The 25,195-nt window shown below is 51.2% G+C and overlaps 7 protein-coding genes across 7 annotated transcripts; 1 reads left to right on the top strand and 6 right to left on the bottom strand.

The window, feature by feature from the left end:
• Positions 1-212: 212 nt before the first annotated feature.
• BCR38DRAFT_422096 (uncharacterized protein) lies at positions 213-1,314 on the bottom strand. Its single transcript, XM_040859483.1, has 2 exons — positions 700-1,314; positions 213-633 (listed from the first exon to the last, which is right to left on the bottom strand). The coding sequence occupies exons 1-2, from the start codon at positions 839-841 to the stop codon at positions 530-532; spliced, it is 246 nt and encodes an 81-aa protein (XP_040720371.1). The 5' UTR covers positions 842-1,314; the 3' UTR covers positions 213-529.
• Positions 1,315-2,128: 814 nt separating this feature from the next.
• On the bottom strand, positions 2,129-3,390 carry BCR38DRAFT_422092 (serine hydrolase FSH). Its single transcript, XM_040859482.1, has 2 exons — positions 3,155-3,390; positions 2,129-3,089 (listed from the first exon to the last, which is right to left on the bottom strand). The coding sequence occupies exons 1-2, from the start codon at positions 3,213-3,215 to the stop codon at positions 2,290-2,292; spliced, it is 861 nt and encodes a 286-aa protein (XP_040720370.1). The 5' UTR covers positions 3,216-3,390; the 3' UTR covers positions 2,129-2,289.
• Positions 3,391-5,684: 2,294 nt separating this feature from the next.
• Positions 5,685-8,172, top strand: BCR38DRAFT_332725 (sulfate permease; the record flags this gene model as incomplete). Its single annotated transcript, XM_040855178.1, has 3 exons — positions 5,685-6,781; positions 6,833-7,346; positions 7,432-8,172. The coding sequence occupies 3 exons, from the start codon at positions 5,685-5,687 to the stop codon at positions 8,170-8,172; spliced, it is 2,352 nt and encodes a 783-aa protein (XP_040720369.1).
• An 866-nt stretch (positions 8,173-9,038) lies between these two features.
• BCR38DRAFT_333277 (uncharacterized protein) lies at positions 9,039-13,868 on the bottom strand (the record flags this gene model as incomplete). The annotated part of the gene is made up of 4 exons (XM_040855209.1): positions 9,039-9,068; positions 9,128-13,501; positions 13,572-13,720; positions 13,826-13,868. The coding sequence occupies 4 exons, from the start codon at positions 13,866-13,868 to the stop codon at positions 9,039-9,041; spliced, it is 4,596 nt and encodes a 1,531-aa protein (XP_040720368.1).
• A 474-nt stretch (positions 13,869-14,342) lies between these two features.
• Positions 14,343-15,717, bottom strand: BCR38DRAFT_422082 (Inositolphosphorylceramide synthase subunit Kei1-domain-containing protein). Its single transcript, XM_040859481.1, has 3 exons — positions 15,594-15,717; positions 14,696-15,484; positions 14,343-14,642 (listed from the first exon to the last, which is right to left on the bottom strand). The coding sequence occupies exons 1-2, from the start codon at positions 15,634-15,636 to the stop codon at positions 14,775-14,777; spliced, it is 753 nt and encodes a 250-aa protein (XP_040720367.1). The 5' UTR covers positions 15,637-15,717; the 3' UTR covers positions 14,343-14,642; positions 14,696-14,774.
• A 3,882-nt stretch (positions 15,718-19,599) lies between these two features.
• On the bottom strand, positions 19,600-20,695 carry BCR38DRAFT_332258 (malate dehydrogenase-like protein; the record flags this gene model as incomplete). Its single annotated transcript, XM_040855131.1, has 2 exons — positions 19,600-20,556; positions 20,648-20,695. The coding sequence occupies 2 exons, from the start codon at positions 20,693-20,695 to the stop codon at positions 19,600-19,602; spliced, it is 1,005 nt and encodes a 334-aa protein (XP_040720366.1).
• A 2,458-nt stretch (positions 20,696-23,153) lies between these two features.
• BCR38DRAFT_521202 (uncharacterized protein) lies at positions 23,154-24,589 on the bottom strand. The gene is made up of 3 exons (XM_040865183.1): positions 23,882-24,589; positions 23,561-23,806; positions 23,154-23,501 (listed from the first exon to the last, which is right to left on the bottom strand). Exons 1-3 carry the CDS (start codon positions 24,300-24,302, stop codon positions 23,269-23,271), a joined length of 900 nt encoding a protein of 299 aa, XP_040720365.1. The 5' UTR covers positions 24,303-24,589; the 3' UTR covers positions 23,154-23,268.
• Between the last annotated feature and the right edge of the window lie 606 nt (positions 24,590-25,195).

Below are 25,195 nucleotides of genomic sequence, written 5' to 3'. Positions count from 1 at the left end.
GACCCATCAGATCGTTGTATGAGAGGTTTTGCGGGTGTTTCTGCGGCCAATATTGCTGCGCCCAGTGGCTGCGCAGCACAGAAGGGATGAGTATTGGTCGCCTCGGCATCCTATTGGATCATTCATTTACGTGTGCATTGTTGGCCTCAGTCATAAAGTCTCCTGATTCTTTCAGGAGGAGAGGGGAGAGATTAATTATTTACACAAGCTCTGTTTGATCGAGTTCAACCATCCATATGTGTGCATTGTGGCAAGCTGTATCACAGGAGCTTTCTCGATATTAACAATGCTCGTCTAGTAACCATTGGTTTGTTTCTGATATAGTCTGCCATAATATACAAGGTGGATTCTTTCCCCGTAGGTCCTTTGCCCTTCGAAGACGCCTCGATATCTAACATCAAGCCTGGATGGGTTTCATGGCTCGCACCATGGGGATAGCGCTTGGTTTCTCCATAACCGCCGAAACATTCTGAACGACGTACCCGTTCTTTTCGTAAACAGACCTTCCTAGCTCACTGGCATCCAAATATCACTCAACGCCCATCTCATCCACAAGATCATTGCCCCATTGCACTAGAGCCCGCCCAACACCTTTACCTCTATACATATTGAGAGTTGTAAGAACCTCGAGAACTGGAAAGTACAGTAAGCTCATGCTATGTGATTCTATCATGGCGGCTTCTACGGTATTTCACTTACAGACATGCCCGCGATCTCCCATCAGATATTCGTGCGCTATCTGCATCGGCTCGTAGAACGCCGCCAGCTTCTCCTTGCTCAAGTCCGGGACGTCGTCAATCGGTGTCCATCTGGCACTCCAATCTCGCTGCGACTGAGTCATTCACACTAGCACAATACGGTAGACAGCCACCGCAATATGGGTGCCTATTTATACGGTCAGTCTCTGCTTTGCCATGGAACAGCTCGCAGCTAGCCGCGGCGCACACCACCGTCACCTCTCACGATAATGACCCTAGTCTCTGGTTCGCCAGCCGACGGTGGCACGAGGTTCTTAGCATAATCTCGCTCGAGCCATTGACGACCTGTTTCCGACTCAGGGTAAACTTCTCGGAATATATCGGCGTTGAACCCGCTCGAGGGTTGCCTTCCGTGCTTGCTGGCACAAGTGAAGGTCAACCCACGCATGTCGTCCAAATATCAGTTAATAAAAGCCCGTCTACAAGGGGGTTGGGTTGCAATATCGTCGCTTACGATGCTTACTAATCGTTCTCAGTTATAGGTGACCTTTGCGAACACCAATGCTGTCGTTATTTAGCCGCCTTTGGTCAAATATTATACACTACTGTTTTAGCCTATGCCTGCATATTGAGCCTAGTTGTACTCTGACCCGTCAATCATGTTACGAATGGCTTGTCTGAAAATCGTACTCGCCCTATGGAAGCTTCCGATTGGTGCATGACTGCGCCATAAGCTACGTGGACTTACACGTGTCTGCTGTTATCTCGGTGAAAGTTGGCCGTCTTACACGAGTCGAGCATGTGAGAGCCTTGGTAAGCTTAATCTATTTACAACATACTGGGGTTGTTGGCGAGCTCCATTATGGGGAGAAAATGGCGAATTTGCAGCTGGAGTTTATAAACAACATGAGTTCCGAGTGCTGAAGACGAAACTGCCTTTGTCCACGAGAACCAACCGCTGCCCTAATACTCATAATAAAAGCTTCCGTCCAAAGAGAGTAAACGTAGCTTCTGAATTAAGGGAGGATGCCTCTAATATGGCGACAACAAGCTCTATAAGCCGTCATTATTGAAGTCATGCCAGGGTTGCGTAGCTGCAAAATCAGATAGCATGGAAATGAACGTAGCCATTCAAAAACAAGCAGAGCTTGTACTGTTGTAATTATCAGAAGAGTGTAGATCCTCCCATATCATGGGTAACACAACCAACCTAATGAGGGCCGCTACCACTCGAGTTAATCGATTAGCTATACCCCTATCGACCCTCATAACAAAGTGGGCCTCGGCTAAGTTAATATGGCGTTGAACCCGTGCTTTGAAAAGGACCATAAGGCGAGGTGGCATTTATCCGACGACATCTGGAGGTTAACATATTTTTCCACTGTTGAAAGACGCATAACTGAGGGACAACCGCAGACATCATTTTTGAACCCTGATCACATGTCTTGACTAGGAAGCAGCACTATAGGAACCTGCCTCAACCAGTTTGTCCCCTTGGACCGATGTATTATACACAAATATAGATTTTCTCACAGCACACCTGTTAATACTGTCATTCGTTAAAGCCTATCCCTTTCTCCTCTGACAATACCTATTCACGATCAACACCTTGACCTGGCCACCTCCCCCTATCCGCACACCACATCAACATCCCCGCCAAATCATGATTGGCTTGCTCCGTCTCAGGAATCTCATGCCCTCCACCATGGTTATACACCTTCCTTATATACGGATCACACAACCCCGCCAACCGCACACTCCCCGCCACCATCGGATCCCCCTCCCCGAAAACATGTACCGTTGGAATCCTAATCTTCAGCTCCAGCGGTATTCGATTTAAATTCAAACCAAAACAATCATCGGAGTCAAACTGCGCACGACGTATATATGCCGCGTAATCCGTACCTTTACTCCGCCACCTAGTTTCTCCCCCTCCATCCACATGATTCTCATGGCATTGGCCTGTGGTCTTCTCCGATGACTGCTCCTGAATCCTCAAATCCAACTCCTCAAGATCCCTGGACACGGGACAGCCCAAGTCCTTGAGCGCCGAGATCGGCACCTCGCCACAGATAAAAATGGCGAATTTGAAAGGAGGCAGGGCTTCAGGTTCGTACCACTGCTGGTATAGTATGTAACTCGAGACGAGAGCACAGCCCTGCGAGAAGGCCAGTACGCCGTCGTACGGGCCCCGCAACTCGAGGACGTCGCGCAGCCAGGCGTGGGCGGTGCGGATGGTGCTGACCCCTGTGCCTTCGTAGAAAGCGTAGTGTGGGGGTTCGGAAACTAGGGGGCGGTCTGGCGAGGGAGACAACGGCAAGGGCCCATCTATAAAATCGAATGTGAATGATCTGCCGGGGCTGAGCTCTTCAAGCTTCTGGCGAATGAAGACTAGATGTCTCGGTGAGCTATAGTACGCGTATTCATCGATTGTTCACTTGGGGGAATTGGCTTACCAGTTTGGGAATTGAAAATTTGCCCGTTGGCGCCTTTACCGTGCAAACAGAGGATCTTCATATCTGGGCAGTCTAGTGCCGGGGCTGTGCACTGCACCTGGCCGCAATTGTGTAAGTATGTACAGCGGGGGTGGATCAAAGCTATGGACTGGATTGAATCAGGTTTTGTCTGGACACAATCTCGGCAATGGCAAAATTATTACGACAATGCAAAAGACATGTTCACGACGACATTGTGTTTTGATTTGGATGTTGATACAGATGCCGGATGTCCGAAACGGAGCTCCGGTTGGTCCTCAGGACCGCCAACCCGGAGTTCTCCGGCCGCGATCATATGTTTACGACATGTACGTTTAGTCGGGTTGTTTGAGCCTGCATGCCGGCTCCATCGTGAGCGGCCATATGAATGTCAAGCCAGGAGCGTCTGGTGAGCAGAGAGACCGGAAACGGCCCGGCTGCGACAGAACTTCACGAAGCCACCTTGCACTACGCCCATCGATAAATTTCAAGTGGTAAGGCAGAGTGAACCTGCATTGCTGCCGCAAACTGTAATCGATCTGGGCCTCGTGCACTGCCCATCCAAGCACTGAGAAATAGCCAATGAACTTCGCACACTAAGAAATGAGTCTGCTTCGTACCATAAAATTTGATATTGAACAAATCGGCTCCAGAAGGGCACATCATCTATTTGATCGATGTTTGCAAGTTGCCGTTCTCGCCATCAAACTTGAACTTGGATCCAAACATCACTACCTCAACTGGATATTTGCTGGTCCAAGCAAACACAGTCTCGTGCACAGCATCCATCGCTGCATCCTCATCCTCCAGGTATGAGGTGGTATCATACCGGTGCCCCTGCCCCTGCCCCTTTGCAAGGCATAGTCGAGCTTTCTTCGGCCCTAAGAATTCAACGACATAGGCCGTCGCATTCATTTCCACATCATCGTCGACATCTTCCCTGAGGAAGGCTATCGGTGGCTATATTTGGAGCATTGCACCATCTCACTGCTTCGCCCCGTCGAATCCCACGTCAACCTCGCCGACCAAGTGCTCAAAGGCGTTGTTTTAGAGGTAGTAATTATAGCAACAGCCTCTCTCCTACGCGTCGGCTACAGCCACGCCTACCGGTCGTGAAGGTTTCAAGTAGTTAGAGTCTTCAAACCAGACGGAAGCATGCGACCGAGAGCAGAAGCCTGGTCGTTGTATTCCGGTATACTGTCCGCCTCGGTTGGAGCGTTGATGAAGTGTGCCATATCCTCAAGCTATATGGCGTTTGGCTTTGCACGACACGACAAGACGAAGGTCAAACTTCAAGGAATACTAGATCAAGGGGGCTCGTACGAACCTGCGCTACCACCGCCGACGTGAACGTTTCGTTTCTCATCTGAGTCTTCAGATTGCCAGGACTGAAAGAACTCGTAGGCAGATAACGCTTCTCAGAGCAGACCTTTGTGGTCCGTCTGGGGCATGAGACGATAGCTGGCGCTAATCAATGGTCACTTTCGCGGATAGCAAACTTGCACCAGGTCTGACGAGACGAAAGTGCGAGCGCCGGCGACGAGTCGGCCCGTATGGAAGAAGAGAAAGATGGGTTGGCGGGAAGGGTAGTCGCCATTTTGGTAGACATCGCATTGCAGAGGGAATTCGTGCGTAGCAAGCACGTGTATTGTCTTCGTCAACATTGTGTGAGAGGACTGAAGAATCCAGACTATTGGATTTGGGCAGAAAAGTCTCACATGATGGGTAGGAGAAATACACTGCTTGAAACAAGAAGCACAAGGCAGCTAGGTTGCCATAACCAGACCATCTTATCGACTGGACGCCACAGAAACGAGAGACTTCGGCGTCTCGATGACCCGAGAAGACGAGTCCAAGCCAACGAGAGGAAGACGGGTTTGGGTCGTGAATGATACTAGCAGCATGGTTCTGGAATTGCAAGTGAGCGTCGACTTGCACCCGTACTGGAAATCCAATTTCTTCGCGTCTTTCCAACGCAATGCCGGCGATCCCACGCAGCTGGAACCTTTGAGCAAGTGCAACTTTGCTGCGCTCTCACATGGGAAAGTGGGGTCTCGGCAGTCAAGGCCGATCTTGAGGATATCTTAGGTACATTTCCACCGATCAATACTTTAAAACTGCATCATGTCTGACTATTGAAATATACTATTCCTCACTCACTGTAGCTCTAAGTAAGCAGAATCAACTACAGAAACCACTGCAATCGTGATGCTAGAAACACGCAAATGTTGTACGCAACGTTGAACCAAACTCCGGGTACCTACGCCCATTCTGTCATCGGGAGACCCACCATATTGGAATCTCTAGCTCGGCATTGACCGACACATTGCCATCATCAACAATTTTGGCACAAGACCTCGACCTTGTTCTCCTCCTCCGCGAGAATGACTCAAAATTCTCGCCGTATAGTTTACAACGTGTCATTGCCCAATTTGTTATTACACTGAGTCTCCGTGTCGCGATTCATGTCTAGTTGGTGAAAAGACCTTGCGATACAAGGGATTTTTCGAACATGGCCTCCGAAAGGCCGTCTGGGCCCAGCCGATCCAATTCCCACGTGCCGTCGACACCGAGTGGACTTCGGCTGAGCCAAACGCTGTCGTCTTCACAGTTGTCGAAGAATGGAGGCGCCGAAAGCTCGAGACCGCGACCCAGCGACGAAGGACCTCCGAGCCACGCCGGCCCGAGTGTGGTTCCCAGCACGACTGCCCCTGCGACCGAAGGGACCTCTCTGCTTCACCACGAACGAGGTTATTCAGCGTCTTACGACAATGGCACCTTCTCCCCTCACGCCGAGAGCCTGTCCACAAGCTACTTCAAGATGCCTGATTCCGATGCCGCATCGACGACCGGGTCAGAAACAGCCTCTCTGAAGGGAAACTGGAAGAAGGCGCTCGCGTTCAGGATAAAGTCCAAGACAATGCACAATTCGAGAGCATTGGCGGAACAACACGGCTTTAAGGATTCTCCCATCATGTACCTTTCGTACTACATACCGTGTCTGATATGGATGCGGCAATACAACTGGGCCTGGTTGAAGGGAGACCTTACGGCGGCGATCACGATAGCGTCCATGTACCTGCCCATGGCGCTGTCGTATGCCGACAACTTGGCACACGTGCCGGCCATCAATGGGCTCTATGCCTTTGCTTTCAATCCCTTCATCTATGGTATACTGGGCAGTTGTCCGCAGATGATTGTGGGGCCAGAAGCAGCAGGTTCGTTGCTAGTAGGGTCCATCGTCAAGAGCAGCATCGATGCCGGGCATGGCGAGGACGATAATCCCCTCCTGCACGCCCAGATCGCCGGTGTAGCTGTGGGTATGGCGGGGGCAACCGTTTTTATAATGGGACTGTTTCGCCTCGGGTTTTTGGACAGTGTCCTCAGCCGTCCCTTTCTCCGCGGCTTCATTTCGGCCATTGGTGTGGTCATTTTCATTGATCAGTTGGTTCCCGTACTCGGACTCTCCAAGATCGCTTCCGAAACCTCTGGAGTGGGACATGGCAGCTCGGTGGAAAAGCTTGAGTTTATCTTCTCAAATTTTGGCTCTATCCACAAGCTATCTGCCATCATTGGTGTGGTCAGTTTTGTCGTCATCATGGTTTTTCGGTAAGTGGTCACGCCCGTACCCAGCTCTGCCTTCTTTCTCATGTTCTCTAGTGAAGTCAAGAGGCGCCTCCAGCCCAGGTATCCTGGAGTGGCCTATGCTCCTGATCGCCTCTTCGTTGTCGTGATTTCCTCCCTTCTCGCATGGCGACTGCGGTGGGACGAGCAAGGGGTTGGAGTGCTGGGCAACGTTCAAGCTGCATCGAGCCACCCGTTCGCTTTCCACAATCCATTCCAGCTGTCTCAAATGGCGCACATACGGGAGGCGATGGGCACATCCTTCTTAATTGGCATGCTTGGCTTCTTCGAGTCTTCAGTCGCTGCGAAGAGTCTTGGCGCCGGTGAGGTGATTGAAGGCATGCAATTGAGTCCCAACAGAGAACTCATTGCGCTTGGGACAGCCAATCTACTTGGTGCATGCTTCATGGCAATTCCTGCCTTTGGTGGGTATGGTAGAAGCAAGGTCAACAAGTCCACCGGCGGCAAGAGTCCAATGAGCTCTATCCTACTCAGCATCATCACAGTGCTCTGCATACTGTTCGTCTTACCGTGGTTCTACTACATCCCTGTACGTTACTTCCCGAAGCTTTCGTCTCCAGCCTGCTCGTTTTCTACGCATGAGAACCATGAGAACCATCAACTGACGCCCTTAGAAACCCGTTCTTTCAGCACTCATCATCGTCGTGGCTTGGTCACTGATTGAAGAAGCACCCCACGACATAGCCTTCTTCCTGAAGATTCGCGGATGGACAGAGCTGTCACTCATAGCCGTCATCCTTCTGGTGACGGTATTCTTCTCCCTGAATCTGGGAATTGCTATTGGGATTGGAATTTCACTCCTCCAAGTCATCCGACATTCGACACGCCCACGAATCCAGATCCTCGGCCGCATCCCCGGGACCGAGAGATTCGAAAACGCAGAGGAGAATCCTTCGGCTCTCGAATTCGTCGAGGGCTGCTTGATTGTCAAAATACCCGAGCCCCTGACCTTTGCCAACACGGGCGAGCTCAAGAACAGGCTCCGCCGGCTGGAGCTCTACGGCACCGGAAACGCACATCCAGCCCTGCCACGTCTTCGCCCGCATAACAGCAATCGCAACGTCATATTTGACATCCATGGCGTTACTTCAATGGACGGCTCCGGTGCGCAGGTATTGGAGGAGATCGTGCGCAGCTATCGCGAGAGAGGCGTGCGCGTCTTCTTCAGCCGAGCTCCCGCCAAGAGTAATATCACCTGGACTCTCTTGCAGCGGGCTGGAATCGTGGAATTGGTCGGCGGCGAGCATCATTTCGTACGTGACGTTAAGGACGCCCTGCGCATGACTGAGGCCGAGGATCTGGGAGCCACGGGGGCCTGTGCCGCTGCGGGTAATGATGTCCCGGAAGCTCGATAGCGTTTCTGTCATTTTGAGCTCGCGACAAACTGGTTCGGATTTGCATGTTCATTAAGCGCATTGACGGCAACGGCGTCGGCGTTGTGATACAGAATCAGAGGGGGTGGTGTGATGTAGATGACTAGGAGGCGGAGGGTTGTGAGAAAGATGAGCATTTAATCATGGGTTCGGAGCATTGAATGTTGAATGATTTGATGAATCGACTAGTATGAAGGTAGATTGCACAGAGATTATGTTGAGGGACACACAATAGAAGTGATGTATTGTGGTGAGGAAAGAAAGCTAGGCTAGTGTTGTTGGTCTGGAAATAAGTAGTGGTGGCTGCGCAGGTACCACCTCTGACAGATTATACCCAGTAAGGCAGTGGTGGACTATTGTTAGATTACGTTCCCCATATTCGGCTTTCAGGTATTATCAATTCAATATGGCGGTTACAGTCGCCCTGCGTTACATGCTACGTTTGCGACATCTAGTGGGGAATGTGATAGTCAAACTCAGGGACCTACGATCATAACCCTTTGTCTTGGAGAAAAGACCATATCTAGGACCCTCTATCTCTATATTGAGCCATTCCCTGGTGGTGCAATACGTACAGACTAACAAATTTGCCGTCATATACGCGATTTGCAAGGGCCACGAGCATCCGCGTTGCAACTTGACCTCACTTGCGCATGATGAGATAGGTAGCGAATTTTGACTCGAATACGATGCTACGAAGGCACCCGCATTAAATGCACCAACCAACCAACAAGCTATGCCTTGGACTCCCACTAGAAACGCCCGTAAAGGTTTGCACCAAAAAGCAATTCGGACCCTGTGTTTCGAAGAGACTACCTTCTCTTGACGATTCAGTCGTCACTCGTTACTTATTCCTCATCTGACTCCTCTTCAGCTACCTGTATTGTCACTAGTCAGCTCAGGTTCAAAACACGCTGTCCGAAAAGGGTATACTCACATCGTCATGGAAATTCTGCCCATCCGTCGTCTTCTTGATGACATCCTTCCTTATGCAGAAGTCGCCAAAATGCTCACCTTCCTCCCTTTCGAGGGCATACCTCTTCAGCAACGGCTTCATGATAGCCAGGATCTCATCTTCTTTGATGCTGGACCGGTACAACTTATTGAGGCGCTGCCCGTGGTAACCCCCGCCAAGGTACATGTTGTACGCACCGAAAGCCTTGCCGACAAAAGCCACCTCAGCGAGCCAGGGACGCGCGCAACCGTTGGGGCAACCCGTCATGCGCATCACTATGGACTCGCGTCGGAGGCCGTTTTCTTCGAGGCAGGCCTCGAGCTTGGAGATGAGCACGGGGAGGTACCGTTCGCTTTCGGCCATGGCCAGACCGCAGGTGGGGAACGCCACGCAGGACGAGGAGCTCAGGCGCAGGCCCGAGAACTGCAAATTATCGAGCTTGTACTGCTTCATGAGCTCCTTCAGCTGTGGCATGTCCTCGTCTGCCACGTTGGAGAGAATTAAGTGCTGGTTGCCCGTTAGGCGGAATTCGCCCTTGTGGACCTTGGCGATCTCGCGTAGGCCCGTCTTCATCTGGAAGTCGGTCGTGTCTTCGATACGGCCGTTCTCGATGAAGAAGGTGAAGTGGTTGAGGCCCGTTTCGTCCTTTAGCCAGCCGAAGGTGTCGATGTTGCTCTTGAAGTGGAATGGCCGGGCGGGCTCGAACGCATCGCCCCACAAGGCTTCAACTTTGGAGCGGAAGCCATCGACGGTGAGATCGTCAATGGTATACTTTAGACGGGCATGCTTTCGGTTCTTGCGGTCACCGTGGTCGCGCTGCACCAACATGATCTTTTCGCACGCAATGTGAACCTTTTCTTTGGAGACATAGCCCATCATTCGGCCAGTTTGAGGGTAGGTCTTCTTGTTGTTGTGCGTCGCACCCATCCCACCTCCAGCCAACAAATTGAAACCGACCAAGTGACCATCATTGCCCTTGATGGCGATCAGGCCGACATCGTGTGCATAGACATCCGTGTCGTTGTGAGGGGGGATGGCGATGGTGATCTTGAACTTTCGAGGAAGATACGTGGGACCGTACAACGGTTCAAAGTCTTGAACAGCGTCCCCGGCAATCTGCTTCTTTTCCTTGTCATCCTGGAGCCAGATCTCGTGGTATGCAGTCGTTGATGGCAGCAAGTGGTCACTGATTATTTTTGAGTAAGCGAATACTTCCTTCTGGTACTGCGATTGTGTTGGCAAAGAACTGCACATGACATTTCTGTTGACGTCACCGCAGGCGGCGATGGTCGTCATGAGGGATCGGTTGATCGCCTGCATTGCCGGCTTGAGTTTGCCCTTGACGATACCGTGGAATTGGAACGTTTGACGGGTTGTGAGTTTCATCGTCTCGTTACCAAGTTGTGTACTGATGTCGTCCATCTGTATCCACTGTTTCGGGGTGGCAACACCACCGGGCAGTCTGCAACGAATCATAAACGAGTATGCTGGCTCCAATCCCTGTGCTTTTCGTTCATCCCGAACATCGCGATCGTCTTGCATGTACGTGCCGTGGAACTTTGTTAGCTGCGAATCCGACGCAGAGATGGCGCCGGTGGTATGGTCGTTGAGCCCTTCCACAATAGTACCACGCAAGTAATTGGACGCAAGCTTGATGTCCTCGTTGGTAATTGGTGGCGGCTCCTCGGGAAGGCCCTCGACGTTGGCAACACCAAGTGCCGACCAAATCTTGGGCTCCCATTCGGCATATCCGGTTTGATAACCATCAGGATCCTGGTCGTCACCAAGTCCAATGTCAGCCAGACGCTTGGCACCGAAGTTCGCCAGCACCTTGTCGAGATCTTTCGCGGGCTTGTTGTAGTAAACTTTGTCTTGTTTGCGAGGCCAGTAGTGCTTGTCACCCAGACCAAAGACGGAGTAGTTGACTGAAGCCAGGTCAAGCTCGGTGTTATCCTTGATCGCATCCCAGAAGGGCTTGCCATTCTGGGGGAACTCTCCCTGTCCGGCAGTTGCAGTGACGAGAACAATGTTCTCCTCCGTGGGAAGATCCTCCACTGGGTAGTCTTCCATGGCCATGACGGTCGTCTTGAGACCTCTCGCCCTACCGCGAGTGCCTAACCGCTTGGCCACGGATTGGGCATTGCCGTTGTCGGATGCATACAGGACCGTCAGAGGTGCACCGAAAAGACCTTCCAAAAGTTGCATGTATGCGTCGCGGGCCTTCCTCTTCTGTTGAGCTCGCACTTCGGTGCCGAAATCCTGGGCGAGATTGGCAGCAAAGGCAGGCTCCTTTTGCATCAACTGCGTGAGGTGGTTGTCACGAGCGAGGAACTCCTTGAGCTCTTTCTTGACCAGCTCGGAGTCCAAGGAGAAGTTGGGCTCGCCCTTGGTCTCATTTTGTGGGTTCCACCTGTATAGGGGCCAGTAGCCAACGTCCACAGCCTTCTTCGTCTCCTGAAGCACGGTCAGGGGCGACTCGTGCTCGCCAAAGTACGGGAGGTAGGCCAACACGACCGAAGGACCGTCGAACTGGTCGGCCTCCAACATCGCTTGCAGAACCTGGGTGTAGGAACTGTACACGGCAGTTGAGGCCACATAAGCGTTGCCAAAGTTCATGGCGTACAGACCGATATCCTTCTTACGCCTGGAAGCATCTGCAGCTGCTCTCTCCGAGTACGGCGTCGAGTCGATGATGAGCATGTTGACATTCTCCCCAGAAGCCAAGACATGGTGCACACCGGAGTTACCCAGATCATATGACCATGCATCAGAGCCGACCAGCCAGAGTGACTCTTTTCGGAAGAGTCCCTTCTTTTCCAGGAGTCCCTGGGCCACCGAAGTGCCATCGCGTTCGAGCCGGCTGACCACCTCTTCGGCCACATCGTCAACCTTCAGGCCACTGTTGATGGTCTCCACCCATTTCGTCAACCAGTGCTTCGTCTGCGAGACGAACGGATTCCGAGGGGAAGCGACAATGTTCTTCACTTCCTTGACGAGTCGCTGCCGGTTTTCCTTGCGGGCCAAGAGGGAGCCAAAGCCAAACTCTGGGCTGGAAGCAACTGTGGCAGCGACCCCCGCGTTGGACGACTTGAGGGCATTGGCGATGTACACCCGGTTGCCAAACAGCTGGTCTAGAATCTTTGTGTAGGCGGTTTCGAGCTTTGGTTCCCCCAAACGAAAGGACGCGACATCAGCGGGTCCGTCTTTTTTCCCCACCTCCAGATTCTGAAGGGGTTTCGGTGACGTAAGATTCTGAAAGACACCCTTGAGGGCCTGCGAGATGGTTTCGGGCGCAATGTAACCCAATTGGTATCCAACAATGTGTTCCACACCGCCGAAGCCGCTTTTGACGGACGTCAGGACATCGATCAACAGAGGGCCCCACTTTGTCGTCTTCCGCGACACTTGCTCCAAAACGGCTATGCGCTTGACAGATTTCGGAATGGCCTCGATCAGCTTTGCACCCAGCCATGGTCGATAGAGTCTCGCGGTCAACATGCCCGACTTTGCGTATATATCGCTCGACCTGGCGGCATCCAGGGCCTCAGCAAAGAGGCCGGCATCGGACCCGAACACGAATATGGCCTTGTCGGCTGACCGTGGGCCAGACCACTCGAAAGGGCTGTACTCTCTGCCAGAAAGCACTTTGAGTTGTGCCCATATGGCTGTAACGTATTTGTATATGTCCTCGGAGGTAACGACTGGGGGTGCATCATCGAGGGTTGTGGCTGAAGACACACTAGGGGGTGCGCTGGAGCTGCTGTGTTGACTGGCGGACGAGCCCTCAGATGGCGTTGCCTTGGAGGTCGTGTCCAAAATGGTCGAGTCTGCGAGGCTATTAGACGTCGCGGATGCGCCATTAATCAAAGGCTCTGATCGATTAGAAGCCACAGCGGCCATCCCATCGTCGGCATAGAGGGTGGAGCTAGGGATCAAGGCAGCCTGGAACCGCCGGACATCACCAATGGTGAGCAACTCCCGTACGATTGATGCATCTTCAGCAGCAATTGGCTTGTCGAGTGAGCAGGAGCCCGGGTCAAAGTAGTGGATAACACCCTTTCCTGACTGAACAGCCAAAGCGTGCGATGTGATGGCCATATCTTGTGCCTCTTGCAGTGACTCTGACTGCAGGAACGTCCATCCTGAGTTTCTGATGGCCGTGATAGCCGAGTAATCGGGGAACTGGGCGGGGTGAAGGGAGACGTGGATGACCACGGGATAGTTTGCCAGCTTGTACAGGTGCGCAATGGATGGCAACAAGACGTTGGAGGTGGTGGTCACCGAGGTGAGTCGGCCGGAGCGGATGGGGGCGAATACAGAGAGCAGGGGGTCGTTGTTGTGTCTGACGGATTGGATCTGGACAGGTTCAAGTCAGTCGAGGTCCTTCGTTCTTCGTCGACAAGTGGCTTTGCTGGGTGGGACAAACCTCGGGAACGGCGCCATCTCCCTTGCAGATAAGACTTGGGTCTTTTCTGCCAGCATATCGGTTGAGGTGTGTAGAAAAGGCCGAGTCGTCCTTCAGCGTCGGCTGTACTGAAATAACGACATCACTGGCCAAATATGCTATTCTCGCAACTGCAATGGGAGACTGATATTAGCTGCTGTGGTAGCGTAACAGCGACACACATACGAGGGGTTCGCAGTGTGAGACTGTGGGATATGGATAGAGGGACGACGTACCTGCCTCTTCAGGTGTGCGAATCTGGATGCTGGAGGACGCCATCAAATCTGTCTCAACCTGGGACGAAGGAGCAGCAGACGAGGGCTCTACTTTACTGCTTCCGAAGAGGAAAGACATGATGGCGGTGGCATATCTACTTCAGACTTTAAATTTCTTCCATAACAATATCACCTTAGAGCCGAGGGCAGCAATGGCGACATGCGACTGCCCCGCAATTTACTCTCTACGCCCATGTTGCAATGGTCACTCACTGAGAAAGCACAATCACGCCATCGATAGATTTGGCGTTGCCGGCCAATGGGATTTGGGGTTTGGTCAGAGATGGGAACTAGACCGTGAACAGACGTCCTCCCACTGCTTTTCCTAACCCTTCGCCGGTCAAGTCCCACTGTTTGGACCCTGGGTTTGCGGCTCGGCTGGCGGTCCACCTATGCAGCCGCTGGAACAACCTTATTTGCAATGCCCGATAGCCGTATTGTGAATTGGTTGTTTTCTGTCTCTTGACTTGACTTGTAACGCATCAACATCACCAACTACTCGCTGTCAGCCCGTTTGCATGGTAATAGACGTCGTGGGACCCTTAGTATCTATCCAGTATCAATTATGGACGATAAAAGGCTGACTTGAACGATTCGCATGACAGCCGCCCTCTAACCCCGACATCCGTGTGGCCACCGACGACTTCGCTTACGTAAAGCATCTTGAGTGACGAAGCGTTGCTTACCAAGCGAATGCGGCACATAACCGGGTACTCACGTCAGCTTCGTGGCTTTCACGTACTCTAGTGTAGAGGTAACGTCAATAGGAGGAATAATTGTAAGTCGAGCATCACCGAGATCTAAGTGTTGTCAGTGTTCATATATCTGCAGTGGAATCTGCATGTACTGTTATTTACATAGCCAAGCCCGTGCTAAACATTAATGTCGCAAAATAAACACTACCAACCCTCTACGCAGCGATAACCTTTTGGTTGCTAAACTTGCCCTTCATACTGCGCGTCCACTCATCACCCTCAGCCGGACCGACCCAGTAGCTCCGACCAACCGAGATCATGGCCCTGCCAACCTTGCCCCTCCAGCCCGCACCTTCGGGGGAGTCTTCCGCAAAGAGGCCCTCGTTAGCCCGCCCAGCATCGTCACCGAAACCCTGTTCTCTGCCCTCCGTGTACTGAAGCAGTACCAGTCGTACGTGCGCCATGACCACCAACATGAAGTAGACCCGAACAAGTGTAAACAGGACAATCAACGTCATGCTCGTCGTAGTGTCGACTGCGCCCATGAAACCCTCCGCACCCGGCTGCTGATCCGGATCTTCCGATTTAATGTCATCCTTCTTCCCAGCAACACCGCTGCCGTTGGCCAGATACCACGTCACGGCAAAGGCGGTGGTGTACGCAGTGTTGATAAAGGTATCGATGACATAGAGCCACGCAAGCGCGACACACTGGAAGGGCGTCTGTTTCCGGATGTGCGGCATGCAGAAGGCGAGCAGGATAAGGGCGGCGGTCGAGTAGATGTAGAGCGACAGCTGGAGGATCGAGATGTGATAGCCCGTCAGGATGGCAAGGAGGCCATAGAGGCCCGTGACTTTGTTGAAGAGGAGAGCGAGGGCAATAAGCTCAGTGCCGGTTTGGAGGCTGATGAGGCCGAGGAAATTCTGCGAAAGTAGGTTGGTTTCAGTGCAGGTAGGAATTGGTTTGAATGTCTTCCATTCTTGAACTGTGATCGGGCAGGCGTCATGGCTGATGGTTCAGTTCGCAACGTACCTGGGGACGAGGCAGCCGAAGCTGCAGACCTTTTGAGGATGCCATAGTGAAGGCGACAGTGTGATGCGATATGTTGCAAGTGCGGCGTATTATCGTCTTGGACTCGAGTGACGAAACAAAGTAATCGAACGACTACGATGCAAGTTCTTCCGAGTTGATTGGAACCGACGGAAGCGCCGGCTTGAGTAGCCCCACTTCCTCATTTGATCAACGTACCCCTGGGGTGCACATCAAAGCAACGTCCGACTTGAACCAACTTAACTGTAACATCTTCCCAAATCACCAAAATCACCAAAATGCAGATGGTCTGGATCCTTCCTCGGTGAGGCGAATAGCCGACAGAGATTTTGGGGCCAACTGCTTCCCATTTATGGTGCAGCCCTTGCTCAAAAGTAAAGTTCAAGTGGCTGTAAAGTTCCAGGTACGGTATCGTGAGTACTTCATACATAACATGTCCTTCCGCGACAAGACAGAGCGCTGTGCTGCTCTTCGGATCCAATAATCTAACGCAAGTGTCATTCGTGTCAAATGTCTTCCTCAGACAAGATATGGAGCTCCTCGGCCTTCCCAATGAGATCTTCGACCAAATCCTGGCTTTTGCCATCTTGGTACGCTGGCATGGGAAACCAAACCCGGCGAAAGGCACAGATGCCGTGCTCATCTACCAACTGAGGCGTGTTTGGAGTTAGTCGTCATAGAATGTTTGGGTACCAATGTATGCCATGCAGCTGATGTGAATCCCTAGAGCAGTTCTCAACCAGAGTTCCCAAACTTTATTCGAATCCCGCATTCTGGGCAACTTCCCCATCATCTAGGTTAGGTGTTGGACAATTGATACAAGACGTACCACAGCGATGCTCATCATTTCTGGCACTCGTACCTGGTTTACCGTGTCCAGGGAGAAACTTGCGACACCGTCGATCTCCTCGTGTATCGTCGTCGAATGCCGAGCTTGTTTGCTTCGAAAACGAACGATCCGTGGCTGAGAGTTATTGACGCTCTTTGCTGGGTGGCTCTGGAGAAGAGTTTTCACCGTTTGAGTACGAGGTCATCTGCGCATGAGCCGAACGCGAACATAGAGCTGAATCTTTTTGGTGGTTGCCACTCACTTCAACCTCGCCCAAATCGGCCAACGAGTCCTTGCTGAGGGTCAAGGTCCGGGTCCCCGGAGTACCTATATCCGTCAGCCATGTAGGTAGCTGATTATGCGGGCAACTTCGACGTGCTCCAACTATTCCAGGCTCATATTAACGGCCGTATCCTGAGGTGACCTGGATATCTCGGGGCTTGCTCTCTACCCCCCGTCATGCAGTGTCGTAAACAGCACTGACAGTGAACACCAACCGGCGGGCGGTATGGAGTGCAACTGTCCCAGTGGCCATTGCTTATATGAGGCATTCAACGCCACAAAGCATCCCCACATCAGAAAACATCTTCAAGAACTTCTGTGGCTACCCTGGCTGGGTGAATCTCATCTTACCAACTCCCTGATCCACCATGCCTTATGTGGCAACCTTGACATGGTCAAGGTCGGTTCTTATATCCACTGCCAAGTAGTGGAGCGCTGAACTCAACCTCTGCCGGCAGCATCAAGCCGGGGCCACCATGAAATCGTCAAATTTCTGCTTGACTGTAGTGCCGACCCAAACTAAGGCAGAAAGGGAGACAGTGTATTGCATTGTACAGCAGCAAGAGACGACTTGGCTATAATTCGGACTCTGCTCGACCACGGTGCAGATGGTATTGCCTCAATACATAGTAGTTTTGATTAGTTGGCCTTGGAAGCTATTACGATGTTTGTCCAAATATGCGTACAAAGTTATATTGCTAGATACCTTACACAGCCTAACTACGGACAATTACTTCGAGTATATCTTACACTTGCAATCTCCCTAAGGTCGACAGTGCCTCGACAGTGCCTCAAATCCTGTGGAGCCATGAATAGGGACCAACAAGGAATAACCCGGTGAGGAAAGTCTACAGTATCTCATATCTATACGCAAAGGCCTTAACTTAGTCCACCAATGTTTTGCAATTTCCAAAGCATTTTTATGAGAGGTACAGCCAGATGAGCCAATTCCTGCCGTTCATTTTGACGTAGTGACCAAACAGAATATCGAGTCTCCTCCTTTTGATCCCCAAATTCCAGGTAGCAGAAGAATGCTGGGGCCAAGAAGGTACGCTGATCAAGAACTGGAGCTTCCAGTCTAGTCGAAGATTGTAATAGCTAGTGATATATATTAGAGATCGGGATATAGTATAATCCTATTTAGTTACCAACTAGTGATTTCACCTAGATAGTATCCTTCACCGGAATTGATCTAGCAACCGTGTCGGTTAATATTATCATAAGAAGCTGTTAGGTTTAAAGGCTAGGCTAGTATAATAGGGTATGGTGTAACTATAGAGAAGAAGGTCATATAGGCAAAATAGTATAAATAACCCATGCTTATATCGCATGAAATAATATAAGATTGAGGAGGAAGGAGGGATAACCCTTAGTGGGGCTTTATCCTATGTCTGAGAAGCGAAATATATTGGATCACAGGTCCTACTAGTTCGAAGTCCGGTCATAACGTATCGTATTTCCGGATATTAAGCGTAACTATTATCATCTATATACTAACCTCAGCCCCTAGCGTCGAATCCCCCGTTTCAATACCCCGACTGCTTCACCAGCTATTCATAAGCTGGGCCGCCCTATCAAGTAGCCGCGGATGCCTCGTAACGGCCCGTCTACGAATCAGGCAGCTATCGAAATCTCTCGCTACTGGAATACAGTTTACGCTAGTCCGTAGATTCAGATGCTTTATTCAGAAATCTGTGAACAGATTAAAATATTGTAACCAGGGCAGCTCACATAGAGAGGGTGGCAGAGCTACTGAGAACTAAGGAAGTAGTAGCTAGCAGGGAGCCAGTCAGCAAGCCACTGGTAGCTAGGGAGCAGCCAGGGCAGCAGAAGCATGTGTGTAAGGAGCCAGTAGCTAGCAGAGCAGGGACGTCGTCCTAGGAGCCTGGCTGGCACTCTCCTTCAGAGCGTAGCTTTGGCTCGCCGCGTCTGCCCGCACTTATTGAACCCCGCGCCGACAGCTTTTGCCAAAGAAAACTGCAGAGATGTAATTCAATGGTAATTTCAATCAGAGGCAGTTCAACTTGTTGTTTCTTACTGCTCCGAGTGTCATCAAGTGTAACTTTCCATATTCAACCTTTCGGTGGTTGCTAGCAGGACGCATTTCAGCATCCACAAAGGAAATAATGGCAAACTAAAGGCTAGTCATAAATCAGTCGTTTGAAGAGAAAGAGGGCACGAGGGGAGGCAGTTGGCAACCTGCGGAACCGACACATGGTACAGATTATTAAAGTGTCTCTCAGCTGTCGATAAAAGTAATCCTTATAGGTCCAATTGTCCTTCTTGATCTCGATAAGAGGGTCCATTCTTGGCTCTTTCCCAGACATCTGACGAGCCTGGCGCTCGGTTTTATCGAGTCGGTACGCTCGTGGGACTTCGTTACGAATGGCTTCGCACCAGCCACTCTTGTCGCCTCCATCTGACCGTTGCCCTGAGGGCGACTTCTGCGAATCAGTAGCGTCGTTCCAATGAGTATAGCCTCAGCCGTTGGGCAAACCCCTACATTCCTTCCCATGGGGACATCAATCGACTCCACATTTGGCGTCTAAGTCAGCTCTGTGCTGTGGGCAACCTATGCAACGTAACGTAATACGAACATGCGAGATCTTCCCAGCGTGGGCCAACTTCTGTCCTGATTTATCGCCTGTGCTGGCATCACTCGAATCTGCCAGTTATAGTCCAGCTGCTCGTCATCATGATTTATGCGGGCAAAGGGGGAGGTATTGTTTCATGTCTTAACTATCATACAGCTTGCAAGTTCGCAATGGGAAGTCTGTCTATAATCAGTTCCTTGACATAGCCTAATAAAGACCATTCCGGCATACTCCAGCTCGACTCCGTCCACATCTGCAAGCAACTCAACCAGCTATATCAGCCGCTTATTTCCCGGGGTTGGAGGCAACAAAGGAGACACCCTTCTTGATGTTCTTTTGGAGGTCGATCAAGCAAGCCTCGAGCAGCTTCTGCTCGTTGGCGTCGACCTCACCGACGGGCAAGATCTTCTCAACACCGTTGGGGCCGAGCTCGACCTTGGAGGCGAAGAAGTCAATGCCTTGGTCCTTGTACAGAGGGCTGTCGACGAAGGCGGGCTCAATGACACCCTTCTCGCCCTGGGCGGCACGGAGGATGCTCTCGGCCATGCGGGCACCAGCCATGGCCATGGACAGAGTAGCAGAGCCGGCACCGTCCTTGGCCTTGACGACCTCGTCGCCACCGAACTGGACGCGGTTGACGAGCTCAGCGTTGGAGCTCAGGTCGGGGTGGTTGCTCTGGCTGAAGAGAGGAACGATGGTGACACCGGAGTGGCCACCGACAACAGTGATCTTCTCGTCAGCGGGGTCACTGCCCTTGATCTCGCTGACGAAGCGAGAGGCACGGACCACGTCGAGGGTGGTGACACCAAAGAGACGTTTGGGGTTGTAGACACCACGGGCCTTGTAGACCTCGGCGCAGATGGGGACGGTGGAGTTGACGGGGTTGGCGATGATGAGAAGGCTGGCCTCGGGGGCGGACTCGGCGCAGGCCTTGGCCAGGTCGCGGACGATGGAGGCGTTGGTGTTGAAGAGGTCGTCACGGGTCATGCCGGGCTTGCGGGGCACACCGGCAGGGATGAGGATGACATCGGATCCCTTGAGGGCATTGGCGAGGCCGGTGGGGGTCGGGTCGTAGCCCTTGACGGTGCTCTTGGTATTGATGTGCGAGATGTCGGCGGCGACACCGGGTCCACCGCGGATATCGTACAAAGCCAATTCCGTCACTCTGGGGTTGAGCTTGAGGAGCAGTGACAGAGGCTGGCCAATGCCACCGGCCGCACCGAGGACCGTCACCTTGGAGAGCTGTTTTCCGACGACCCGTCAGCAAATTGAGCTCAATGCACCGTGCGACGACACCCATTGAACTCTTGGGATGGGGGAAAAAAAACCTTACGTTGCGAGCCGAGGCAGAGAAGGCACGGCGCTGGACGGCGCCAAACATAATTCTTGCAGGAATCATGGTGATGGTGTCTTGTGCTGGGGCTATGGCAGAAGAATTGGCTGGTAAAAGATGCTTGAGGTGGAGAGCTTTGGTCAAGACGTGAGTGAATTCAAGACCAACTTTAGAACTTGGACCTTTTGTTTCTAGACCCGTCGTCGGAGTTGCTGGGGTATGTCGGCACACGAAAACTTTGAGGTTCCCTATTCTAGACTAGCGTGATTACTTCTCGGCCAAAAGGCATTTAGCTGTTGCCGAGCTGTGAAGTCGTGATGCTGACGCTACAGAGTACCAAATGAAGAATCTCTACCTATGCACATCTATTTGGAATTGCACGAGGACAGACAGCGTTGAATTGAGTGTGTGAAGTCTTACCCGCTCTTAGTTGACCTGATAGCGTGGGTGGCGGCAATTTACCCAAGCTCGGCAAACAAGCTTCAATAGCCGGCCACCTGGGATTCCAGCCAAACTGTGAAAGCTACAACTAGATCACCAGTGTGCTTTACTAGAGAGGTCTCGCTGGAACAATTGATGCCATTGATTTGGGGAACACACTTATGCTTGTTTCATACTTAAGCACTAGGCCTTTCTTTCACTCCTCCTGTTGTTCCCACTCTGCTACCTTCATCATGACAGCATCACATGCCTTAGATGAGTTACAGCTTTGGATTGTTCTCTTTCCTTCCAACCTGAAACTCCTTTAAAGGTGCTAGTACTAGGATCATGCCCTGTTATACCACTGGAAATGCCCCGGTTCCATCGAAACATCTAGTCTATCCCACAATGCTCAGAACAGAACCCTGCTTCTCTCGACATTGCCCTCCATTGCCCTCCCTTGCCGATCCATACAGCATTTGACCTTGGTTGTGTCAGTAAGGGCAGCCGAAACTGGACCTGAAAGCGCAGAGATCACAGACGGGCGGGTATTTGGATTCATCGGTAGCAACCTTTGGGACGAGTTGCTGGCGGTCGATGCGGAGGTTTTGTCGCGTCAATTCCGCGTTGATCGTCTGGTATTTGGACCCGAATGTGCTGCGTTTGGACAATGCTATCAGGTGAAGACGGTGATTGTACGTAGCACAGCCGCAGCGATTACTGGTTGTTGGGCCGATTTCTTGAAGAGTGCGAGTGTCTCCTAGAGCTCTGCGGGGGAAAGAGAGCTGATTTCAGCTCGGTATTGGTTCTGGTCGAGTGCAAAGGCATGTCGACTGTTCGGTAGTTGTATGAAGATGACGTGAAATTTAGATTGTAACTGTAGATTCGCTAAGCCATGTTGGTTGGAATTAAAGCGGTCTGCGACATATGTAGAGACGGGATAACCCGATTATTATAGGGGACTATGGCAGCGTGTCCATGAATGAAACATGATCATGCTATGGGCTGATGTTATACCCTCATCCTTTAAGTATATGCAGGTACAAGGGTCGGAACAACACTATGCTAACCTGACCGGAGGCCATGGTTAGGTAACCTGGTTGGTTTATAGTTTCTAAGGTTTAAATAGCTATTTTGACCGTGCTAGGGGTCCCTGATAGCCGTGTTTTAGGAAATTTGAAGGTGCTGGAGGTCCCTACTAGCCCTGTAGGGCCCCCTGTAAGACTTGTGAGCTTGAAAATCTCTGTAAGCCGCTGCCCACATGCTATGGAGGGTCTAATTGTCCCTACTCCCGGAGGCTTAAGAGCAACTTTTCCAGTATTTCTGTACCTTTACTGTTTCCGAACGCGGGCTTATAGCTATAATTTCCAGAACGATATGAATATGAGTGGTTATTTCCATCTGCCGGTAGAATGGTTACTTCATGGCGGCTAAGCCTTAACGCCGGTATTATAGGTATGTGTTAGATACTATAAAGTTGGTATAGAGCCGGCTTAATAAGCTAGCTAGATACTCTGCTTAGCGCCCTGACGGCTGAGAGAGCTATAGAACATAACTGGCCGGATGAACCGGACGAGGCTATAGAGGAGGCTATCGCCAACCCCGCTAGTATGTTCCCGGGAGACCGCGCTGCTGAGGTTAGTGATAGCTTTATCTCTTCGTAGTAAATCGGAGTAAAACATTACTAACCTCACCTAACCTCACTAGGATCACTAGTTGGTCAATATCACTAGCGTTTTGCTTACTAATTTTATCACTAACCAACCAAGGGGGGATGGTGAGGTTGGTGAGGTTGGTGAGGTTAGTCCGACCCTTCTGAAGGTACCACGGGCAACATAGTTTGTCCTGCTTGTCCTGACCGTCTGACTTGCAAAGTATGAATTGATAATCCGTCTCGCATAGGGAAAAGGCAGACGCAGGGGCAGGCACAAATAGGTGCGAGTACACCAGCACCGGCGACGAATAATAGCCCGATAAATTTCTGCGTGTAACCAGTCACCGATGGCCATTCCAGGTTGGGGTGCAATGCTAGTCACCAGTTCTCTTGTATACGATTGATATGCTTGGTTGAGGCAATTATGTTCAAGGGCAGACTTTACACCGTAACGCACGGTGATGGAGTATATTTCGACTTAAGGCTTAAACAGCAAATTCCATAACTGATGCCCCTATGCAGTAGATAATGTATCTTTAGACTTCTTTCATATGTAGTCATCGACATAGAACTCCCCATTTTTCGGGACTATCACTCCTGGGTTGGGCAACTTGGTAGTCTCCTCAGCGACAAACTTCCTCACAGCTTCATAGTCACTGCAAGTGTGCACCCGTGCCATATCACCAGTCAGACGACCCTCTTGACCAAGCCACAGTAGTGGCGTGACCCCAACATCTGCCGTGCATTGTAGACGGAGACGAAGCACCTCAACACAGTGGTCTAAATCGTCGTTAGAAACATATGTGAACTGTGGATCGTTGATAGCTGACGGAACTTACCGATATGCAACTGTACATACTTTTCCGGTCCCGCGCAGTGAGGTGGACCGCAGGTTTCCCGCGTGTGGTCGATGTTGTAGTACAGATTCATGCGGAGTAAATTGAGGCAGTGCATCTGGTGAATAGCCTCGACCTTGACCGGGTAGCCCACAAGCCCCATCTCCGGGCTGTCAAAGTAGGCGTGTCGGGATTTGTCGATAGCGGCCTGCTCTGCGTCTTCCTCGGGGATCAGGATCACACCCGAATCTGTCATACGGTCAAAATTTACCTACAGGGAGGGATTCCTGTGGGTGACCCAGAATGGGTTGGATGGATACTTACCGACTTGAGTGTACTCATACCAAAAAGCATCAGCCACGTCCGAGGCATGCTTGCGGAATATGCTCTGGTCGTGATCATAGAAAGTCACGTTTAGTAATTGCGGCTTCGGCGGCCCGGCGAGTTTCTCCACGGCGTGTGCCACGCCTGTGGGAGGGTGGTTTACAGCGAGAGGGCAAGCTTGCTGTCGTGTGGCTAGCACAACCAGCAAGAGAAAAGTAGCGATGTTGGTTAGGGACAGTGTAACCACGCCAGCTAAGAGAAATCGAGTTTTAGACAACGATGTATTAAATTTATTGGGCACTTCTCGCCATGTTGGTAATGGGGAGCCATCTTCGGATGATGGATGGTCCTTGGATAAGAGTCCAACTGTGTCTTCGATTTCTTCTTTCGACACCGTAGAAGACCCGAATGAGGGCGCCATGGTGGTTGATATGTGTTGTGTTGTGTAGGTTAAGTCCCTCGGACCAAGTTTGATAATGAAGACTCGAGGATGTCAGAGATCGTACAGGTACCCAGGAAGATGGTTTTGGGGATAGCCCAATACTGGATTTGCTCCAAGCTTCCTCATCCACATATCCGAGAGGTATCTATCAAACGGGAATTCTGAGACAGCAGAACAGGCGATTCGCAATAGATAATCGAAGAGATAGGTATCTTGTGAGAAACTGTAACAGTGGCAAGTCTATGTCGTCATGTCGTTATACACCTTCCCAATACTGCACCCTGCCGTAGGGCCGATAGTGAATGCGAGACTAAAGATTATGGATGCTTACAGAAGCTAATGCAGATTATAGGATTGGCGTGCCGAAGGATTGGGTACCTAGTAACTAGTTATAAGACAACCCCGCAAGGATATACGATAGGTAATGTGTGCGATGCAGGATTACAGTACCGAAGAACGTCATTTCGTAAAGTTTCTTTGATGTTACGTTGCAAGAGTCAAAGTAAACATGTATCGGTCAAGTTCAAGCCGCCTTGATGACAGTTCGCAAATACACCTATCTGTAGGGAGGAAAAGAATACCTGCCAAATTGATACTTAGCAGCAGGTGAAACTTCCTCGGATTGGTCTGAAGTGCAGCGCACTGAATCCTGAAGTTGAATTTAGGTTGGATAAAAGATAACAAATACTACCTAGGCAGAGCATACGAAGGGCGTCAACGGGCTACTGACCAGGATTTATGCTAATCTACGAAGGATGTCGGTACAGAGTTTCCGATCAGCTAGTTCATCAAGCCTGAGATTACACACACCTCTACAAGGGATGAGATTACCGCATTTTAAGCGACTGAGCAACGCATACGAATTGCGTGAG

This window comes from Pseudomassariella vexata (assembly GCF_002105095.1).
Source record: "Pseudomassariella vexata strain CBS 129021 chromosome Unknown BCR38scaffold_2, whole genome shotgun sequence".
Classification (NCBI taxonomy): domain Eukaryota; kingdom Fungi; phylum Ascomycota; class Sordariomycetes; order Amphisphaeriales; family Pseudomassariaceae; genus Pseudomassariella; species Pseudomassariella vexata.
Note: the sequence above shows the minus strand (reverse complement) of the source record. Positions and strands in the feature narration are given on the sequence as shown.

Excerpts from the sequence above, each read along its gene's own strand:
- BCR38DRAFT_422096 (XM_040859483.1), bottom strand. The coding sequence starts at position 841 with ATGACTCAGTCGCAGCGAGATTGGAGTGCCAGATGGACACCGATTGAC. Across the intron at positions 634-699 it reads GGGAGATCGCGGGCATGTCT|TTCTCGAGGTTCTTACAACT; the intron begins GTAAGTGAAATA and ends TGTACTTTCCAG.
- BCR38DRAFT_422092 (XM_040859482.1), bottom strand. The coding sequence starts at position 3,215 with ATGAAGATCCTCTGTTTGCACGGTAAAGGCGCCAACGGGCAAATTTTC. Across the intron at positions 3,090-3,154 it reads AATTTTCAATTCCCAAACTG|TCTTCATTCGCCAGAAGCTT; the intron begins GTAAGCCAATTC and ends CGAGACATCTAG.
- BCR38DRAFT_422082 (XM_040859481.1), bottom strand. The coding sequence starts at position 15,636 with ATGGCATCCTCAAAAGGTCTGCAGCTTCGGCTGCCTCGTCCCC. Across the intron at positions 15,485-15,593 it reads GCTTCGGCTGCCTCGTCCCC|AGAATTTCCTCGGCCTCATC; the intron begins AGGTACGTTGCG and ends ACCTACTTTCGC.
- BCR38DRAFT_521202 (XM_040865183.1), bottom strand. The coding sequence starts at position 24,302 with ATGGCGCCCTCATTCGGGTCTTCTACGGTGTCGAAAGAAGAAATCGAA. Across the intron at positions 23,807-23,881 it reads GTATGAGTACACTCAAGTCG|ATTCGGGTGTGATCCTGATC; the intron begins GTAAGTATCCAT and ends ACCGTATGACAG. Across the intron at positions 23,502-23,560 it reads GTATGTACAGTTGCATATCG|ACCACTGTGTTGAGGTGCTT; the intron begins GTAAGTTCCGTC and ends ACGACGATTTAG.